The 17216-nt window shown below is 52.9% G+C and overlaps 1 protein-coding gene across 1 annotated transcript in view; it reads left to right on the forward strand.

Annotated features, from left to right (window-relative positions):
* Positions 1 to 17216, forward strand: part of SLC29A3 (solute carrier family 29 (equilibrative nucleoside transporter), member 3) — a 62986-nt gene that overhangs the window by 36448 nt on the left and 9322 nt on the right. The window contains exons 3-4 of the mRNA XM_011991080.1: positions 7408 to 7490; positions 14688 to 14914. Coding sequence (XP_011846470.1) covers positions 7408 to 7490; positions 14688 to 14914 — 310 coding nt within the window. The remainder of the gene's footprint in view (positions 1 to 7407; positions 7491 to 14687; positions 14915 to 17216) is intronic.

Consider the following 17216-nt stretch of genomic DNA (forward strand, 5'->3'; position numbering starts at 1 on the left):
CGGGGAAGCTCATTCCAGAAGACAGGAAGTTTACTCATCTTCCGGCCGGGATTCCCAAGGAGGCGTGAGAAAGGATTGGAGGCTAGGAAGAGTCCCGGGGTGCTCAGAGAGCAGGATTTACAGTGAGCCCAGGCCTGGAGCTATCCTGGGAGACCAAAGGAGGGAGGGCTGTATGCAATGGTCAGATGGGGACCCTCTTCCTTAGGGTGGCCACAGTGGCTTTGTCTGTCTGGCCAGCATTTTCCAGAGCTTACCTGTCTGATTCTGACCCCAGATTCGTCCTTCCCTTGGGCCTCTGGCCTCTCCATTCAGCCTGGCTGTGTCTAGCCTCCTGCCTGGCCCCTGGAGCAGGCATTGCCCCCTTCCCTGCCCAGCCAGCCCTCCCAGCTGGTCCCTGCCCTTGGCCACACACCCATTAACTTTCCTGGGCCAGTGCTCCAAACACAGGGCCTTGGAAGCGGCAGAAAGGACACCAGCCCCACCCCTTATGGGGACATCTGCCCTCTGCTCACCTCAGTTTGCTCAGGAATGATCTGGGCTGATGCCCAGGGCAAAGGCACCTCCCCTACAACATCCTAGGCTGCAGAATTCAGCTATCCGAAAGCAGCAAGTTTGCAACGGCAAACTATTCTTGGCTCCAACCTGCTCGCTGCTGCTAATTTCATGCCCCTGTGATCCAGGTAACGCTCTGCTGCCTTGAGCTGCCACCCCCAGGCTTGAATCGCTTTTCCTCGCCCGGCAGGAGCCCAGCTGCCTCTGCTGCTGCTTTCTGGAGGTGGGGGCTACACAAAGCTCCTTTGCAGAAGCCGCTCAGCAGCACGGACACCAAGTCTGCCGCAGCTCGTGACTAATTTGCTGCACTTATTTCAAAGTGCCCATAATGGCATTCAGAGGAGAGGAAGCTTAACCAGGGTCTGCCAGAGATAAACGGGCTCATTTCGGGGCCTCCCTGCCCGAAGAAACCTCTTTACCTGGACTCTGAGCCTGGAATTAAATTCTTCCAGAAGAGACGCTTAGCATGGAGCCTCTCAGTGTGCTGGAGGAGAGGAAATGTGCCCTGTCATAAAATGGGCCTCACATCTGGCCAGCTGGCTCTGGTGGGCTTTTAAATTGTGTTTGAAGAGCGTCTCTCCCCTTTCCTGGTGTTCGCAAACTGGGTCAGAGTGTAGCGAATGAAAATGAGTTTCCTTCTCACCAGAGCAAGTGACTCAAGCGCCCCCCTGCCCAGGCCAGCAGTGGCTTATCCACATTCACCCGCCATATGGGGGGACCCTGGCACCTGGCACCCCTGGGCCAGGGCCTGTCCACAGTCTGGGTGAGGAGCCCCCATGCCCACCCTGGGCCTGTCTGGTTGAGGCCCCCATGCCCACTGGGGCTGTTTTTAGGGGTTGCAGAGTAAGGCAAGAGCTTGGAAGCCTGCCCCGTGCCGCCCACCCACAGGCACTCTTTAACATGGTCTTTGCTTAGCTGCCAACTATGTCCATCCATTTCGGGTAACAGAGAGGTGGGGGCTTTTCTCTTAATCTTTTTTTTTTCTTTTCTTTTCTTTTTAACACTACAAAGACCCATAGACCTCTGGAAATGCTGAAGGGAATGAGCAGTGGGATTTGAGAGAAAAGATTAGCTAATGCATTCCTTTACTCTTGTCTACCACTGCAAAAAGAGGAGAAAGAAATCAAACCCTGGCCGGGCACCATGGCTCAACGCCTGTAATCCCAGCACTTTGGGAGGCCGAGGTAGGTGTATCACCTGAGGTCGGGAGTTCGAGATCATCCTGGCTAACACGGTGAAACCCTGTCTCTACTAAAAATACAAAATTAGCTGGGTGTGGTAGCGCATGCCTGTAATCCCAGCTATTCGGGAGGTTGAGGTAGGAGAATCGCTTGAACCCAGGAGGCGGAGCTTGCAGTGAGCCAGGATCACGCCACTGCACTCCAGCCTGAGCGACAGAGCGAGACTCTGTCTGTTTGCTGGCTTGGGCAGGTCACCTGCCTTAGGGCCAGATGGAAGAAGGACACTGCCCACCCTGAGAGGAACGTGTCTCACATCCCTGCTTGCTGCGGGGAAGGCACGTGGCTGCCAGGCCCGGCCTCTGAGGCTTCCTGGCGATGCGCCGAGACCCCAGTGATAGTGTTTGGGCTTGTGCCTCCAGGAGACAGGCAGCCTCAGCTAGAGCAGCTTATGCATTTGTAGGGGGATGATAAATATGTCCCCCCGCCCCCCCCGGTCCCTGCCCTGCTCTGCAGCAAAAGATGCTGCCACCAGCACTCCCGGGTGTGGGCCTCTGTGTACCTCTGGGAAATTCCTCCGCCTCTGTGAGCCTCAGGCTGCTCATCTGTAAAATGGGAGCGATTCCAGCCCTGCCTCGCCCTCACTGGCTGTGTAAGAGCACATGGGCTGGGGTCTGTGCAGGCCCTCTGGAAGCTGTGCTGCTTGCATGTCAGAGTTCCCTGGCGTTCTGCAGAGCTCCCACTTCCCCACCTGGGTTACCTGACTTTGGTGCAAGTACTAGTAGAGGCTGGATGTTGAGTCCCCCACCCTGCCTGAGCTCCAGGTCATTGCAGGGCGCGGATAATGCTAGGGAGATAGTGGCGCACAGGAAGATGAGATCTCACCTTCAAGGAGCACAGCTATCCCTCTGTTCCTCAGAGCTCCCCTGGGCCTCCCCCACGTGGGTTTGAGAATTCAGAGGTGACTGATGGGCCTGTCTGCCACGAGCACTCTGGGGGTGAGTGCCGTGGCTGCCTGAGGTTCTGCCAGCCTTCCTGTGGATGGGATGGACAACACAGTGTGGTTTGCTTCGGCTCAGGAGAGGTTGTCGATGCTGAGGAAGCCTCAGAAGTTGCTTTCCACAGATGAGCTGCACTGGCATTCTCGGTGGTGGGGAAGCATCCGTTCATGCTTTTGTGCCAACCGTTCCGTCCTGTTGGGAATGTTTCTCTCTCCACTGGCACCTGTACCTCCCATGTCTGTCTGACATGCTTCCCCCAATCTTTCCAGCCACCGTCCAAGATGGCGCTGGTGGAAGCCCCCCAGAGCCCCTCCTTCCATGCCCCCCAACACCTTGTATCTGTTGTACTCCAGCTCCAGGCTTGTACCCACCTCCCCGAGGGCATGCAGGTGCCACAGTTCCTCCGTTGTATCCACCCAGCTGCCAGCACAGCACTGGCATATGGGCTTGACACCTCTCCAGCAAACAAAGGGACAGGTGAAAACAGGAAGAGGCGCTGATCTGCACAGACAGTGGGTGCCCAGCCAGGGCTGAGCACAGTGGGATTACTCACCAGCCTAAGGGTCCCCTGCCCGGGGCCTTCCTGCTGGGGCAGAGAAGCCTGCTTGGGAGGCCTGTCACCTCCTAAGGTGTTTGCCCTGCATCCACCTGCATTCCAGCCCTGCCTTCTTGCTTAGTCACACCCAGCCTTTCACCTCTGGTTCTGTAAGGCCCACATTGACCCCCAGGCCTCCAGTGTTTTAATTGGCTATGTAAACAGAGCTGCTGTGGCATAATTCTGAGTGACACCATTCCTATCACAGCCTACAGGTCTGGTGCCCCTGGAGTTGTGCAAAGCTCAGCCTCCACCATCATACGCAGTGGCCCCACTGCCAGCTCCCTGATGATATTCTCATCCCCCCACTCCTCCACGGCTGGAGCTGGCCTTTGGGTCCGTATGCTCATCTCTAGAAGTGGAGTTGGTGGCAGGGGTAAAACAAATCAAAACAGACTTTTGAGGGAGCTCTCAGGAATCAGGCCCCGGTGGAAGGTGAACTCTGTGAATGGTCCCCAAACACTACTGTACGTAAAATCCCCCACTGGTTAGATGGACAGATTGCTTTGGGGGCAGTCCTGTTACCATCCTAGTCACAGTGTGTTTAGATCTGTATTCAAATGTCTTTACATTTCCTTAAGTAAAAGGGGAGAAGATAGCCCCAACACCTCTTGAAAGCAAATGAGATGAACCCAGGAGGGACGTGCCAGCTGCCCGGCTACAAAATAAATAATCAAGAGTGGAACGTGACCTTCGCCGGCCGCTGGAGGTTTCTTAGGAAGGCAGTGCTGGTGGGAATACTCCATCAGGGAGTGCAGTCCAGGGAAGTAAGAGGGAGGGAAAGAAAAGTAGGGCTGGGACAGAGAGAGCAAACACAAGGGACGATGGTATTTTGGAGCGGCCACAGCTTTGCAGCAGCACACACGGAACACCTTGGAGAAGCCTTGTGGAGCCACCACATTCAGAGCAGCCAGTCTGGGGTGAGGAGAGGCGGGCGAACCATCCGTGGGCTCTTTCCAGTTCCTGCCTCTCATTAGTAAAACTGGGTCTCATGGGACTTGACTTCCTCATCTTCCGGGGAGCATCCCCCGCCCCTCAGCCACTGGTGCAGCCTGGCAGGGTGTGGGGTCTCTCTGTGGGAGTCAGCTCCTCCTTGGGTGGCAGTGGCAGCAGCAGTGGCAGTGATTTTATGACCATGGGACCAACAGCTCTCGACAAGGGACCAAGGTGAGTAACCTGCAGGGGCAGGCAGGGTGAGTCTGTCTGGAGCAACATCCGCTAAGTCCAGTTTCTTGATATCAGCACATGCCACCTGCAAAAACCCTAATTTCAGCTGAAGGTTTGGTGGGGAAGGGCTGCGGGGACCCGTGTGCTCATCCTCTGTGCCCCTCATGGGTGAGCACACTGTTCTTCCTGTCTCTTGGGGGGGGGTCAAAGAAAGGAGCATGATCAACTGTCCTGGTTTTCATCAAGGAACTGCATTTAAATTGAAACAGGAAGGCTGAAATATTCAGGAAAACCCTGATTAGCAGGAACCCAGCTATCGGAAACCCTCATGAATTAGGAATCTATTGCTGCCTAGCAAAATACTACAAATGAGTGGCTTAAAACAACCTGCATTTATAATTGCAGGGTTTCTGTGGGCCAGGATTCCAGGCACAGCTGAGCTGGGTCTCCTGCCTGAATTTGCACAAGGCTGCAATCAGTCAGCCAGAGCTACAGTCTCCTCCGAGACTTCCAGGTCCCTTCCAGGTCACTTCCAGGTCCACTCCAGTTGTTGGCAGAATTCAGTTCCTAGTGGTTGCAGGCCTGAGAGCTTCAGTTTCTAGTGGGGAGAGTGCTGGAGACCGCCCTCAGCAACTTGGGGTTCTATGCCCGGTAGTGTTCCCCAACATGGCCACTTGCCTCCCCAAATCCAGCAAGGGAGGAAGAGTCCAACAAGGTGGGCACTATAGTCCTATGTAACGCCATCATGTTTGCTCTGTGTCTTGGTTGGAAGCAGCCACAGGTCTCATCCACACTCAGGGGAGGGCATTGCACAGGTGTGAGCACCAGGAGGGCAGGGATCACGGGCCACGTGCCACCACACCTTATTTTAGAACTTTTCCTATAGGCGAAAGCAGCAAATAATTGAATAAAACCCACCACGTGTTTCATCAGGAATTAAGTGGTTTGTTTTTGTAAATTCCATGGGATGTGCTGAGTCAGCTCCTGTCACCATGTGCATCTCCATCTCCTGATCTGCACTCACAGAATGATGGCCTGGCCTCAAGTCTGTTCTCTGAGTTCTTTGTAAGGCAGAGAAGTGGGCCCAGACAACAGAAAGAGACTCAGAGTCTTATCCAGTGGTCAATATCCAAAAAACTTTCCAACAGTAAATGATATGTTTTTCTGCTTAAATATCAACAAACAGGCATATTCAGTTACCTGGAAAATTCTCATTCGGGAAACCTGAGCCTGCTCGAAGAAACAAAATCATCAGAGATTCTGCATTACACAGATCGAGCAGCCACTGGATGAAGGGGCCTCACCAGGAGCTTGGGCTGGGGGCAGTCGCAGCCCCATCTGCAGCCCTCTCCTCCTAAGGGCCTCTCTCCTTCATTCCCACCCAGCGCCCTCCCAGCCTCAGATGCCCAGCCACTGTGTCAAGATGTAATTGACTGACTGCCCCAGACCAGTCCAGGCTCTACTGAACCCATCAGGGCAGGAACAATGAGGTGCAGCTCAAAGGCTATTTCTCAGGCTCATGGTTGACGGACCTCACTAGCTGCGATTATCATTTTAATTGCAAGGCCACCACAGCCTTATATTCAGGGCACAGATTTCAAAGACCACAAAGCACTCTGCAGGCTTCAAAGGGAACTATGGAAGGCTTGTGCTTCAGACACAAAGGGGCCCATGACGACATCGTTCTTTCTTTTATCTTTTAGAGATGGGGTCTCACTCTGTTGCCCAGGCTGAAGTGTAGTGGTGTACTCACTGCAGCCTCGAACTCCTGGGCTCCAGCAATCCCCCTGCCTCAGCCTTCTGAGTAGTTGGGACTTACAAGTGCACACCACCATGCCCGACTACTTTTTTTTTTATTTTTTGTAGAGACAGAGTCTCACTATTTGCCCAGGGTTGTCTCCTGGATTCAAGCCATCCTCCCACCTTGGCCTCCCAAAATGCTGGGATTACAAGTATGAGTCACCATGCCCAGGCTTGTTTTGTTTTTAAAGATAGGTATATTAAGAGATAATGCACACACAGTACAGCCCATCCTAGTGAGTGGGTATTCTTTGAGTTTTCACAGACACATATAACTGCCACACAGCTGCTTTAGCTGTGAGTTCCAGCACATCATAATCAGGCGATTCATCTGTCTGTGTTGGCACAATTATCTATCACACCCCTGAGGTGCTGCTGGAAAATGCCCTTTTTCCTCATTCTGTCCAATCTAGGAGCTACTCCCCCAAATGGCTTTGACCTTCTGTAGCTGCTCTATTAAGAGAGCAAATCCAGAGTGAGAACAGAGTTTCCCTGTAGGCAGCAGGGCCTGGTATATTTCTAAGAGGTCTCACTTGGTGGTAAGAAAGCAAGAATATGGTTGGGTCACAAGAAAACCCAAGCGAGCAGTGCCTCACGCCTGTAATCCCAGCACTTTGCGGGGCTGAGGCAAGAGGATCACTTGAACTCAGGAGTTTGAGACCAGCCTGGGCAACATAGCAAGACCTTGTCTCTACTAAAAACTTAAAAACGTGGATAGTCTTGCATTTTGGTGATGGGCCAAGAAGGCTGATAGGGCAAACTTTTCTTTTCAGATGTATATTGAGTTCTGTCCCTGTGGCCTGAGTCCAGGGCAGAAGTGTAGGCTGTACAGCACCAAGGGCCTCACTGGGGACAGGGCCGACGTCTTATCCTTCCTATGCCTCTAGCACTTAGTACAGCTGACATTGGCAGCTGTTTATTGAGTGGCTGAGTGAGTGGTCTTAGGCTGGAGATGGGATGAGGCCTTGTTTGGAGGTGGGTTCACCCACGGCTCCTGGGTGTCTGAAGACAGTGGGCAGAAGCCCCATGGAGAGGGGCCCTGTCTCTGCTCGGGTGGGACTGTTCACCTCCGTCCCTGAGTGACCACAGCACCTCCTCACTTGTGTGCTTGCAGAACTACTTTGAGAGCTACCTTGCCGTTGCCTCCACCGTGCCCTCCATGCTGTGCCTGGTGGCCAACTTCCTGCTTGTCAACAGGTAGGCAGCTCTCCTCCCTCTCTCAGGCCTCCACCTTGGCCTCCTGCCTCCTCTACTCCCCTCTTGCCTGCAGCTGCTTTTTTTCTGCCTACTTAAGTGGTGGTCACCCAAGTAGGAGGCAGCAGCTCAGATTTGTGCATGAACAGCGAGAAGTCAGATCAGGTCCCTGCTGATGCCCCTGGGGAGCTGGGCTTTCACTCTCCAGCCACACGCTGTGACATCGCTGTGACATTGTGGCAGCAGCCAGTAGGAAGTGTGTGGGGATGCAGGGATCTTCCTCCCTTCTCTTCTCAGGGATCCTGTCTGTCAGTCTGCAAGTCCCTTGGCCCAGAATGGGTCACCTGACTGTTCAGTGCTAAGCTGGTAACACCAGCTCATGTGTCAACCACTCCCAAGAAGGCTCATGCAGAAGTTCTGACATTGTAATGGTAAGGGCCAAGAGAGGCTCCATCTGGATGTGCCTGGGAAGGAGTTATTCAGGAGCTAGCTAGGCAAATTAGCATGTCCATAGACCCCCCTTGGGTGACTTGCTGGCTCAAATTCTCAATTTGAGTTTACAAGGACAATAGCCCTAGCTACTTTGCCTGCGTTTCTTCTAAGCTGCCGCTAAGTGATATCAATGGCTACGTTGTGGTCCAAAAACCTGGACTCCTGTTCACCATGGCCTACTAAAACCTGAGGTCACTGATGGCAAATCTGTTTTGCCTAGTTCTAATCAATTTGTAGTGACTGCCAGATCTCTAGCTGGACAAGATTCTAAGGCAGGTCTGGCTTCAGGGAGGGTGCTGGGATTGATTAGTGATGTCTGCTGTGGGTACAGGAGGAGAGAGGGCACCACGAGTGTCTTTTACATGCTGAGCCTGAGTAGATCAGTCTTTCCAAACATATCATGCCATGGGGATATTGCAGTTATCTGTTACATAATATGATCCCAAAGCATAATGGCTTAAAACAATAGCAGTCGTGAGTACTTCTCACGTTCTGGGGGTTATCAAGGCTCAGCTGTTGTAGTCTCTCCTGCATCTGCAGTCAGATGGCAGCTGGAGCTGGCGCCATTCATATCCCCTCTCTTTCTGTCTCCTCTCTCTTTGTAGTCTCACACGTTGGCCTCAGGGTAATAGGACGGCTTACTCAGTGGCTGAGAGCAAGGGAGAGGCTCTGTGGTTTTCACAGCCTGGTCTCGGAAGTCATGTGCTGTCACTTTTGCCACACTTGACTGGTTTGGGCAGTCACAAAGTCTACTTCGTTTCAAGGGGACATAGAACCCGCCTCCCAATGGAAGGAGGGTCAAAGAATTTGCACCCTTCTCCAAACCAAAGTGCAGTCTGGAAGAATGAGAAGGAGAGGTGTGTTGCAGCCCCTCTTACCAACCAGCTGGCCTTTGTGGGCCTCACTTCTGCCTTCCTAGGGCCATATTCAGTGTCCTAGCAGAGGGGGCACAGCCTGCAGAGACCCCACCCCAGGAGGAGAGTGGAGGAGGGCAGAGCAGGGGCCCCGGCTGCACCTCACAGGAGAGAGGGTGTGTGGAGAGCCAGTGCAGGCAGGAGCGGGAGGCGAGGGAAAGGGGAGACAGCTGTGGTGGGGGGAACCCTTGGCTCCCTCATGGTTTTCTCTGTCTACTCACTTGGCCTGCCCTGAGGATGGGGCTATTTGTCCAGCCCAGATAGTCTAGAGAGAGCTCCCAGCACCTTCCAGTTCCAGGATCACCATGTGAACTATAGCGAGAGTGTAATGCCTCAGTCACCCCTTGTCATGTCCCTTAGGCTTCACTGTGACCCAGGAGGGAGGCCATGACATTGCCCCATTTTCTAGGTGGAAGTCAGGAGACCACAGGGTCACTATGGGGTGGCCAAGCCTGCCTCTTGCCTCTTCAGTAGTCCGGAGGTCCCACAGGCTGAAAGTCCTCCTGGGCCATGGGTCAGGAGTAGCAGGGAAGGTCTAGCCTCTGGGCCCTGAGAGAATGCTGTCTAATAATCCTAGCACTTCTGAGCATTATATCCTGCAGATGCATTATCTCCTTTAACCCTCATGGCAGCCTAAGAGCGGGAAACTGCTGTGACCCTGCTTTGAGATGGGAAAACAGGTTCATGGAGGTGACTGGCCCAGGGGAATGTGGCCATTAAGGATGGAGCCAGGTGGAGTGCAGTGGCTCAAACCTGTAATCTCAGCACTTTGGGAAGCCATGTCAGGAGGACTGCTTGAGCCCAGGAGTTTGAGAGCACCCTGGGCACTATAGCCTGGCATGGTGACACATGCATGTAGTCCCAGCTACTCAGTAGGCTGAGGCAGGAGGATTGCTTGAGCCAAGGAGTTCAAGTCTGCAGTGAGCTATGGTCACGTCACTGCACTCCAACCTCGGCTAGAATGAAAGGGAGGAGTCAGGATTTGAACCAGGACCTTCTCACCCTACATCTGTGCTTAGAACCCCTGAGCCACCTACCTCCTAGTTCCGCAACTTTGTACCCATCCCTGCCCCTGCAGCCAGAGCCACTCCCAAGATCCTTCTAGCGAGAGCCCTGTCTCTCCAGGATTCAGGCTGCTGGGATGGAAGGGGGTGGTTAAGAAGGGCTGGGTCTGTCTCCAGTGAGATGTGGGCCCCCAGGCCAGCTGCCCTCCGAGATTGGGTCCCGGCAGATGGCTCAGCAGTTACAGGACATTCTGAGAGGGGATTAGCCCACCCCTGTCCTGCCCTTGCTCCTACTGGGCTCTAGGAGAGGGGCAAGGGCAATGCAGGAACACGCTCTGGGGCCTCCATCTGTTTCCAGGCTGTGGGAAGATGGTCTGGGCTAAGCTGTTTTTTATTTAATGTGCGAGATTGAAATGTCTCCTCTTCTGCCCTCCTGGAGAACCCTGGCTTTCTCGACTGGCTTATCCGTAATCGCCAAGTGTTTTATTATGTTAAATCTGCAGCATGATAAATACTTATGAGGAAGATTTACATCTTGGAGACTTATGAAGAAATCAGTCCCCTGGGGTCCTGAGCCCTCACGAGTCAGGGAGTAGGGGGGCGGGCAACCTGGGTACTGGAGGCAACCTCTCCAAGAGTCTTCACAGGACTGAGACCTGCCCCAGGGTCTTGGTCTTGGAGCTGTCCTCTTGGCTATGCCCTGTCTCCAAGTAGAACCCCAGATGTCAGAGTAACTGAAAGTCTAGACTTTCCTAAGACCCTAAGAGCACCACCGTCTCCAGGGCCACTCTTCTTCCCTGGTGGAAGTGGCAGAGAGGGAAGCCAGTGTCCTCCGTTTGTGCCTGTGGACCAGTCTTGCACCTGGCACGTTTCGTGAAGCTTGATGAATGTTGAAAATAGCCCTGGAGCCCATGGATGGAGGCTCTGGGCAAGAGTGGTTTATGCAGCAGATAATTAGCAGGCAGGAAGGAGACCTGTGAGGATGAAGGGCCGCATAGAGGGACAGAGCAGGGGACAGAACAGCGTTCCACACTGCATTGTTTCTGGAATGCATTTGGTATAGACCTCCTCCTCTCTAATTCCTCCCCACCTTTCCTGCCCTGGGGGTGCCTGAGTAAGCAGTCCCCCAGCTCTCTGCAAAACCTTCCTGTTCAAGGAACTTACTACCTTGTAGCGACAGGCACACAGGAGGGCTCCCGTGATGCTGCACCATTCCTGCTGGACTTTTTCCTGGCTGTGTCTACGAGGAGGCGGTTAGAGGCAGAGGCCATTCCCCAGGCTGGCGGATGTTTCCAGCCGAACTTCCTGCCATGCTGAGGTGGCAGGGATCAAGAAGCAGACAGTCGCTGGGAGGCTCAGGCCAGCGTGAAACTGCCCCCCGGGTGCTACTGATCTCCCTTGCTTGTCAATTTATACATCCAGCAAATATTTACCCAGTGCCTCCAGGTCCTGTGTCTGTGCTCGGGGAGAACAGGCAGGGTCCTGCCTTTTTAGCATGCCTCATCTCTCCAGCCTGGCCTTTGCCTCCTTCTTGCCCCAAGGAACTGGTTCAAACTTCTTGGCATTTGTTCTCAACCTCTCTCTCCACTTGAATTTTTTTCAGATTTAGAATCATTAGCTGTTAGGGACCTTAATATTATCTGGTCTAGCTTCTTGTTATAGATGAGGGGACCGAGGCCCAGAGAGGTTGAATATTTGTCAGGGGTTACACAGTGAGCAGATGACAGAGCTGGGCAGGGCTCTGGTCTCCTGACTCAGGCTCCATGCCCTGCTGGCTCTTATCTTGGGAGTGGATGGGACAGCTACAGCTGCTAGGAGAGGGTGGGGACACTGTGTGACAGGGCTCAGTATGTAGGACCACCTCGAGCATCGGGGTAAGGCTTGACTGCTGGCCTCCAGGGCCCCTGCTGTACTCTTACAATAGATGCTCTGGGCCACCAAGGGTCCAGATGCCCACCTGGCTGCCCACCAGCTTCTGTCCAGGCCAGAGCCCCTGCAGACCTTGAGAAGATATGCGTTAGTGTGAGGTCTTCATGGGCATCTTAATGCAAGGTTCCCCACAATCAGGCCCTGAAACAAGGATTCAAATGCGAGTAGTTTATATGGGAGGTAAAGGTGGGAGAATACAGAATGGGGACAGGGAAGGGAAGGCAGTCAGCAGAGGATTCCTTATCAAGTCAGCTCCCTCAGAAGGGACAAGAACACAGTCCTGCTGGGGATCTCGGAGAACCAGTGTGGAGCATGGCTGAGCAGGAGGGGGCTGAGCAGGAGGGAGCCGAGCTGGAGTATTTATATACCAACTTCCCTAGTCATTGGTTGAAGGCTGCTCTTAGGAGGTGTTACTTACCTGTCACTCCCAGCATTGCTGTAGCTTCTGACCCTGTCATTCCCAGCTTGAAACCCTGATGTACCTCTTTGTGTTAGTGGGTACTTTTAGTAGGAACAACAGACACACAAAAAAGGATGTCCTCTTTCTTTAAGTGGAAATTAAAGGCAGGTCCACCTTTAGGCATCATTGGATCAAGGGGATCTCCTCTGCACCCCTCCTGGGCTCTGTGTGTCTCTGCATGGCTTTTCCTCCGTGTCTAGCCTCGCCCCACACAGCTAGCTAGATGGCAGCCAGCAGCCCCAGACACAGTCTCGGCAGCGAGCTTCTCTCCACAGCTTCCATGTAGCAGTCCCAGGGAAGACTTAATGACCCTGTGTGGGTCACATGCTAATTCCTAACTCAACCCCAGGGACCAGGAGCAGGGAACACTCTGATTGCCCCAGGCTGCGTCACGTGCCTGTTGTTGGTGGCTCTGTCGGTGTGGGTATGGGCAACCTGGCTGACCACCTCCCCAGGATGACTAGGCCAAGGAATGTTCTCCCAGGGGGTGGTGCTGACAAAGGCCCTACGCCCCGCCCTCCTCCAGCACATGAGTCCACACGCCTCTCTCCAGCATCACCTCTGTGCTCCTCTGCTCCCATCTTGACTGCAGCCAGAGTCCATTTGCAGCTCCCTGAACATGCCTCGCTCTCCCTCCCAAGACATGTGCACTCACATCCTCATTCATCGTTACCATCCAGCATAGACATTGCCTCCAAATGACCTTCCACGATGCCCAGGGTGGGTTTAGTGCCCCTCAGATGTGCTGCACGATGCCCTGGGCTTCCTGATGGAGCATCTGCCACAGTGGTACCTGTTGCTGGTCTGTCCCATGTCCTGGGCATCCAGCACAGTACTGGACACACAGTAGTTGCTCAGTGCACATTTGCAGAATGACCACACCATTGAGTATACACGTTAACAATCTGAGTGATGGGCTGGGATTCAGCACACCTGGGTTCTCATCCAAGCTCCCTACGGAGTCACTCCACAACCTTGAACTGTCCCTTCACTTCCTTGGGCTTCCTCACACCCCTTAGAAAGCAGTGACAGCACCTGCTGTCTCTTTAGCTGAGGACCAGAGGGAAACTCAGATTAGCCTGGGGCCACAAAAGCACTTTGAAAAAATTCCTTTCTTGCTTTTCATGTTCATCATTTCACACCTACTTTTGTGTGTGTGTGTGTGTGTGTCTGTGTGTGTGTGTGTATTTTTTTCTACCTTTCAAATTTTTCTTTTTTTAATAAAAAAAAAATTATGGAATCTGGCTTTTCTCCCAGCCCCTCCCACTGGTTAGCAGGAAAATTAACTACACATCCAATCCGGTTTAAAGCTTAGTCTAATCTGATGATTTAAGCAGCCCCTTGAGATGATGTTCTTGCTCCCTAGAATAAAAATGTGCAGCTTCTCAGATAGACTGCTTCCCTGCTTTTCTCCCCAGGCCAGTATGGGGGCTGGGAAGAGTGCATGGCTCATATGCAGGCCTGGTGCTAGGGAGTGTGAGGGTTCCCTGGGCCCCAGGCAGCACTCACTTGGCATCAGCTGCTCCCCATGATGACTGAGGTCATCACAGGAGGATGCCCCTGCCCTGACCACCACTTCTGTGCCATCCATATTTCCTCACTCCAGGGGAGGCAGTAGAACATCATTCTGAGAACTGACCAGAGCCAGACCTCCTGGGTTCATTGCTGAGTGACTTTGAGCAAGTTTCGCAACCTCTCTGACCTCAACTTCCTTATCTGTATACATGGGATAGGTAGGAATACCTGTCTTACAGAACCAGTATAAGAATCAAACACACTGGCATATAGGAAATGCCTAGAAGAGTGCTAGAAAAGTATGCATTAAACACTGTTTGAGTGTTTGCAATGATGATGATGATGGTGGTGATGATGATGATGATGATTTTCTTCCCTTCTTCCCTTTCCCCCCAAACCTTCCGCTAAGTTTTGGGGAAAGGAAGCTCAGTGGGTGGCTGCTCTGTTTAAACACTAGACAAAGCCAGCAGGAGCTCAGCCCTGTGGCAGGAAGAGCAGGGGTTTGCCTCGAACATCCTGGTGTCCTTGTGTCCTTGAACCTCACAGCAAGGTGAAAAGCAGCACTACCCACTGAGCGCTGGTCCCGAGCCAGGCACTGCCCTCTGCACCCCACACTGCTCACCTCTTCCACCACACCCCCACATGAGTTGAATCAACTCCCCCCATTGTACAAGTTCAAAAGCTGAAACCAGAGCAACTGAGTCCCTTACCCAAGGCCACACAGCTAGGCAGCCAGGAAAGCAGGATTCGAGTTCAGGCCTCTTGACTGCAGAGGGAGTAGTCCTAACTGCTAAGCTCGCCTGCTTCACTTAAGGTGGCTCACCAGCCCCAGCCCACACAGGAGCCCCAAAGGGGTGTCTAACGGCTTCTGGCATCCTCGCCCCAGGGTTGCGGTCCACATCCGTGTCCTGGCCTCACTGACGGTCATCCTGGCCATCTTCATGGTGATAACCGCACTGGTGAAGGTGGACACCTCCTCCTGGACCCGTGGCTTTTTTGCTGTCACCATTGTCTGCATGGTGATCCTCAGCGGTGCCTCCACTGTCTTCAGCAGCAGCATCTATGGCATGACCGGCTCCTTCCCTATGAGAAACTCCCAGGCACTGATATCAGGTGAGAGCCGGGGTCCGGGCAGCTGACCAGGTTCATCCACCCAGGAGTCATGGGAGGGAGCCAGAGATGAGCATGTGGTGGCCTTTTCTGAAAAGGAAGTGGCGTGGGTGCTACTTGTGTTTCAGTCATCTAGTAATGTGGAACAAGCTACCCCAAAACTTAGTGGCTTAGAACAACAACAGTCATTTCTACTACTCACAAATTTGCAGCTCGGACAGGAGTTTGCAGGTGTAGCTCTTCTCTTCTCCCCATGGCATCAGCCAGCACAGCTCGACGGGGAGCTGGAGGATCCAGTTCCAGGTGGTGCGCTCTCCTGGCTGGCGTGTTGGTGGTGGCTGCTGGCGGGAAGCTTAGCCAGGGCTGAGCTGGGGCCAAGGACTTCCATTCCTCTCTATGTGGACCTCAAATGGCAACTTTGACTTCCTCATGGCATGGTGTCTGGGTTGCAAAAGCCAGCATTTCAGGAGATCCAGGCAGAAGCTTTATTTCTGATTTAGCAAAAGAAGCCACATAGGGTCAGTTCTACCATAGCCATAAGCTCACACAGACTCGAGACAGATGGACCCACCTCTGGGAGAGTAGGCAAGTCTCCCCCACTGTGACTGTGAGAAGGTAGGCAGGAGGGGAGATGGAGTTGCAGCTATTTTTGGATAACATGGTCTGCCTACAAAATGCAGTTCCTGAAACCAGTCTTCTTCCCTTTCCTTCCCTCCTTCTCCTATTCCTCTTCTATTTTTCCTTTTCCTTATCTTTTTTCCCCTTCTTGTCTCCTTTCCTTCCTTCTGTCTTTTCTTCCTTTCTGATTTTATAGAGAACCTGCTATGTCCTGGGGATGCAAAGATGAACAAGCACTGGTCCCCTCGGAGCTGATGGCTCAGTGAATAAACTCTCATCCCCAGCTCCCCCAAGCTTTGGTATTCCGTGGGTGTGCCTGTGCACGACGTGGTCTGACCCCTCTAGCTGACGTTTGATGCTGATGTTGATGAGCCTGTTCCGGAGGCCTTGGCAGTTTTGTTCTCTAAGCTGGAGACACACACGTCTCTCACCCAGGTGACCCAGCCAGGTAAAAAAGAGTGGGTCAGGAACCATTGGTACTTTGCCAGGAGGCCACAGTCCCTGGGAGCAAGACTGGAGGCTCTGCTGCTGTGTCTGCCCCTCCACATGCCCCTGTTGTGCAGAGGAGAGCTCTAAACATTTGCCCACTGACAGCAGTTTCACAAGGAACCTGCGCTGTGCCCCTCAGTTAATAACACCGGGAAGCATGTGGCCAGGATGACAATACTTTGACAAGGGTATGTCCCTTCCCCACTCAGGCCAGTGCCAGACATCACTGGTGGATCTTTATCTTTCATCCTGAGCTTCTAAATCCTTCTCAGCGCAGCACTTGAGGCAGTTACTCTCAGCAGTCAGAGTCTAGATGTGAGCTTCAATCTGTTTGCCATTTCTGAGATCGGATTAGGCTTCTGGCTGTATCCTGGGAAACACTTGAGCCTAAGATAAAATAAAAATGGACCTGTTGCTAAGTTTCCTGGGTGCAGGCAACACGTACTAGCGATGCTTTCAAACGGGCATTTCTGGACTAAAGGCAGTGGCCACTGGACATGGGGTTTAATCCCTTCTGTCACCATGGTCTCAGAAGGAGGCTCTTGTCCCCTTAGTTCCTTCCATCCTTGCTGGCAGCCTCTCCAGGAGCCAGTGACCAAACTTACCATTTGCATTGACAAGCAGTCCTCGGGTTCCTCTGTCCACCTGTGATCTTCTAGGGATGGGGAGTCTCCTGTGGATTTTTCAGAAAGTCTATTTAGAAAAGTGGGGAAGTTTAGTACTTCTATGCCAGTATTAATGACCCTGAGTCTAAACCATGGTCACCACTGTATGGGGCCCTTGTGGGCACCCAACACCCTGGAATATCAAGGTGTCCCAGTCTCCCAGAGGTCGCAAGGCCACCTCGCCAGCCCCACTTGCTTTTTTTCCAGCACAGCCTGTCTGTGAATTCCACATGCCTTGGCATCTGAGGAACAATTCATTTGTTTTGCGCTGGTGTTTTTTTAAACCCCTCATTTGCATGTATTTCCATAACTGATGAGATAAAAGTAGAGAGTCATGAAGGATGAGCTCCCGGAGGCCTGGTTTGTTGTTGATGATAATATTGTAAATTCTCTACAAGTTGGAAAGAGAGAGAGGAAAATCAGTAGGCAGTGATGTTAAGATCTCTTCCTTGGGGCGGCTGGGGAGTGTCTTACTGAGTTTAACCCCAGTTCTTACAAAATGTCTAGGCGGGGATTACAGCTTCTCAGAAGTG

This window comes from Mandrillus leucophaeus, unplaced genomic scaffold (genome assembly GCF_000951045.1).
Source record: "Mandrillus leucophaeus isolate KB7577 unplaced genomic scaffold, Mleu.le_1.0 Scaffold39, whole genome shotgun sequence".
Lineage (NCBI taxonomy): Eukaryota > Metazoa > Chordata > Mammalia > Primates > Cercopithecidae > Mandrillus > Mandrillus leucophaeus.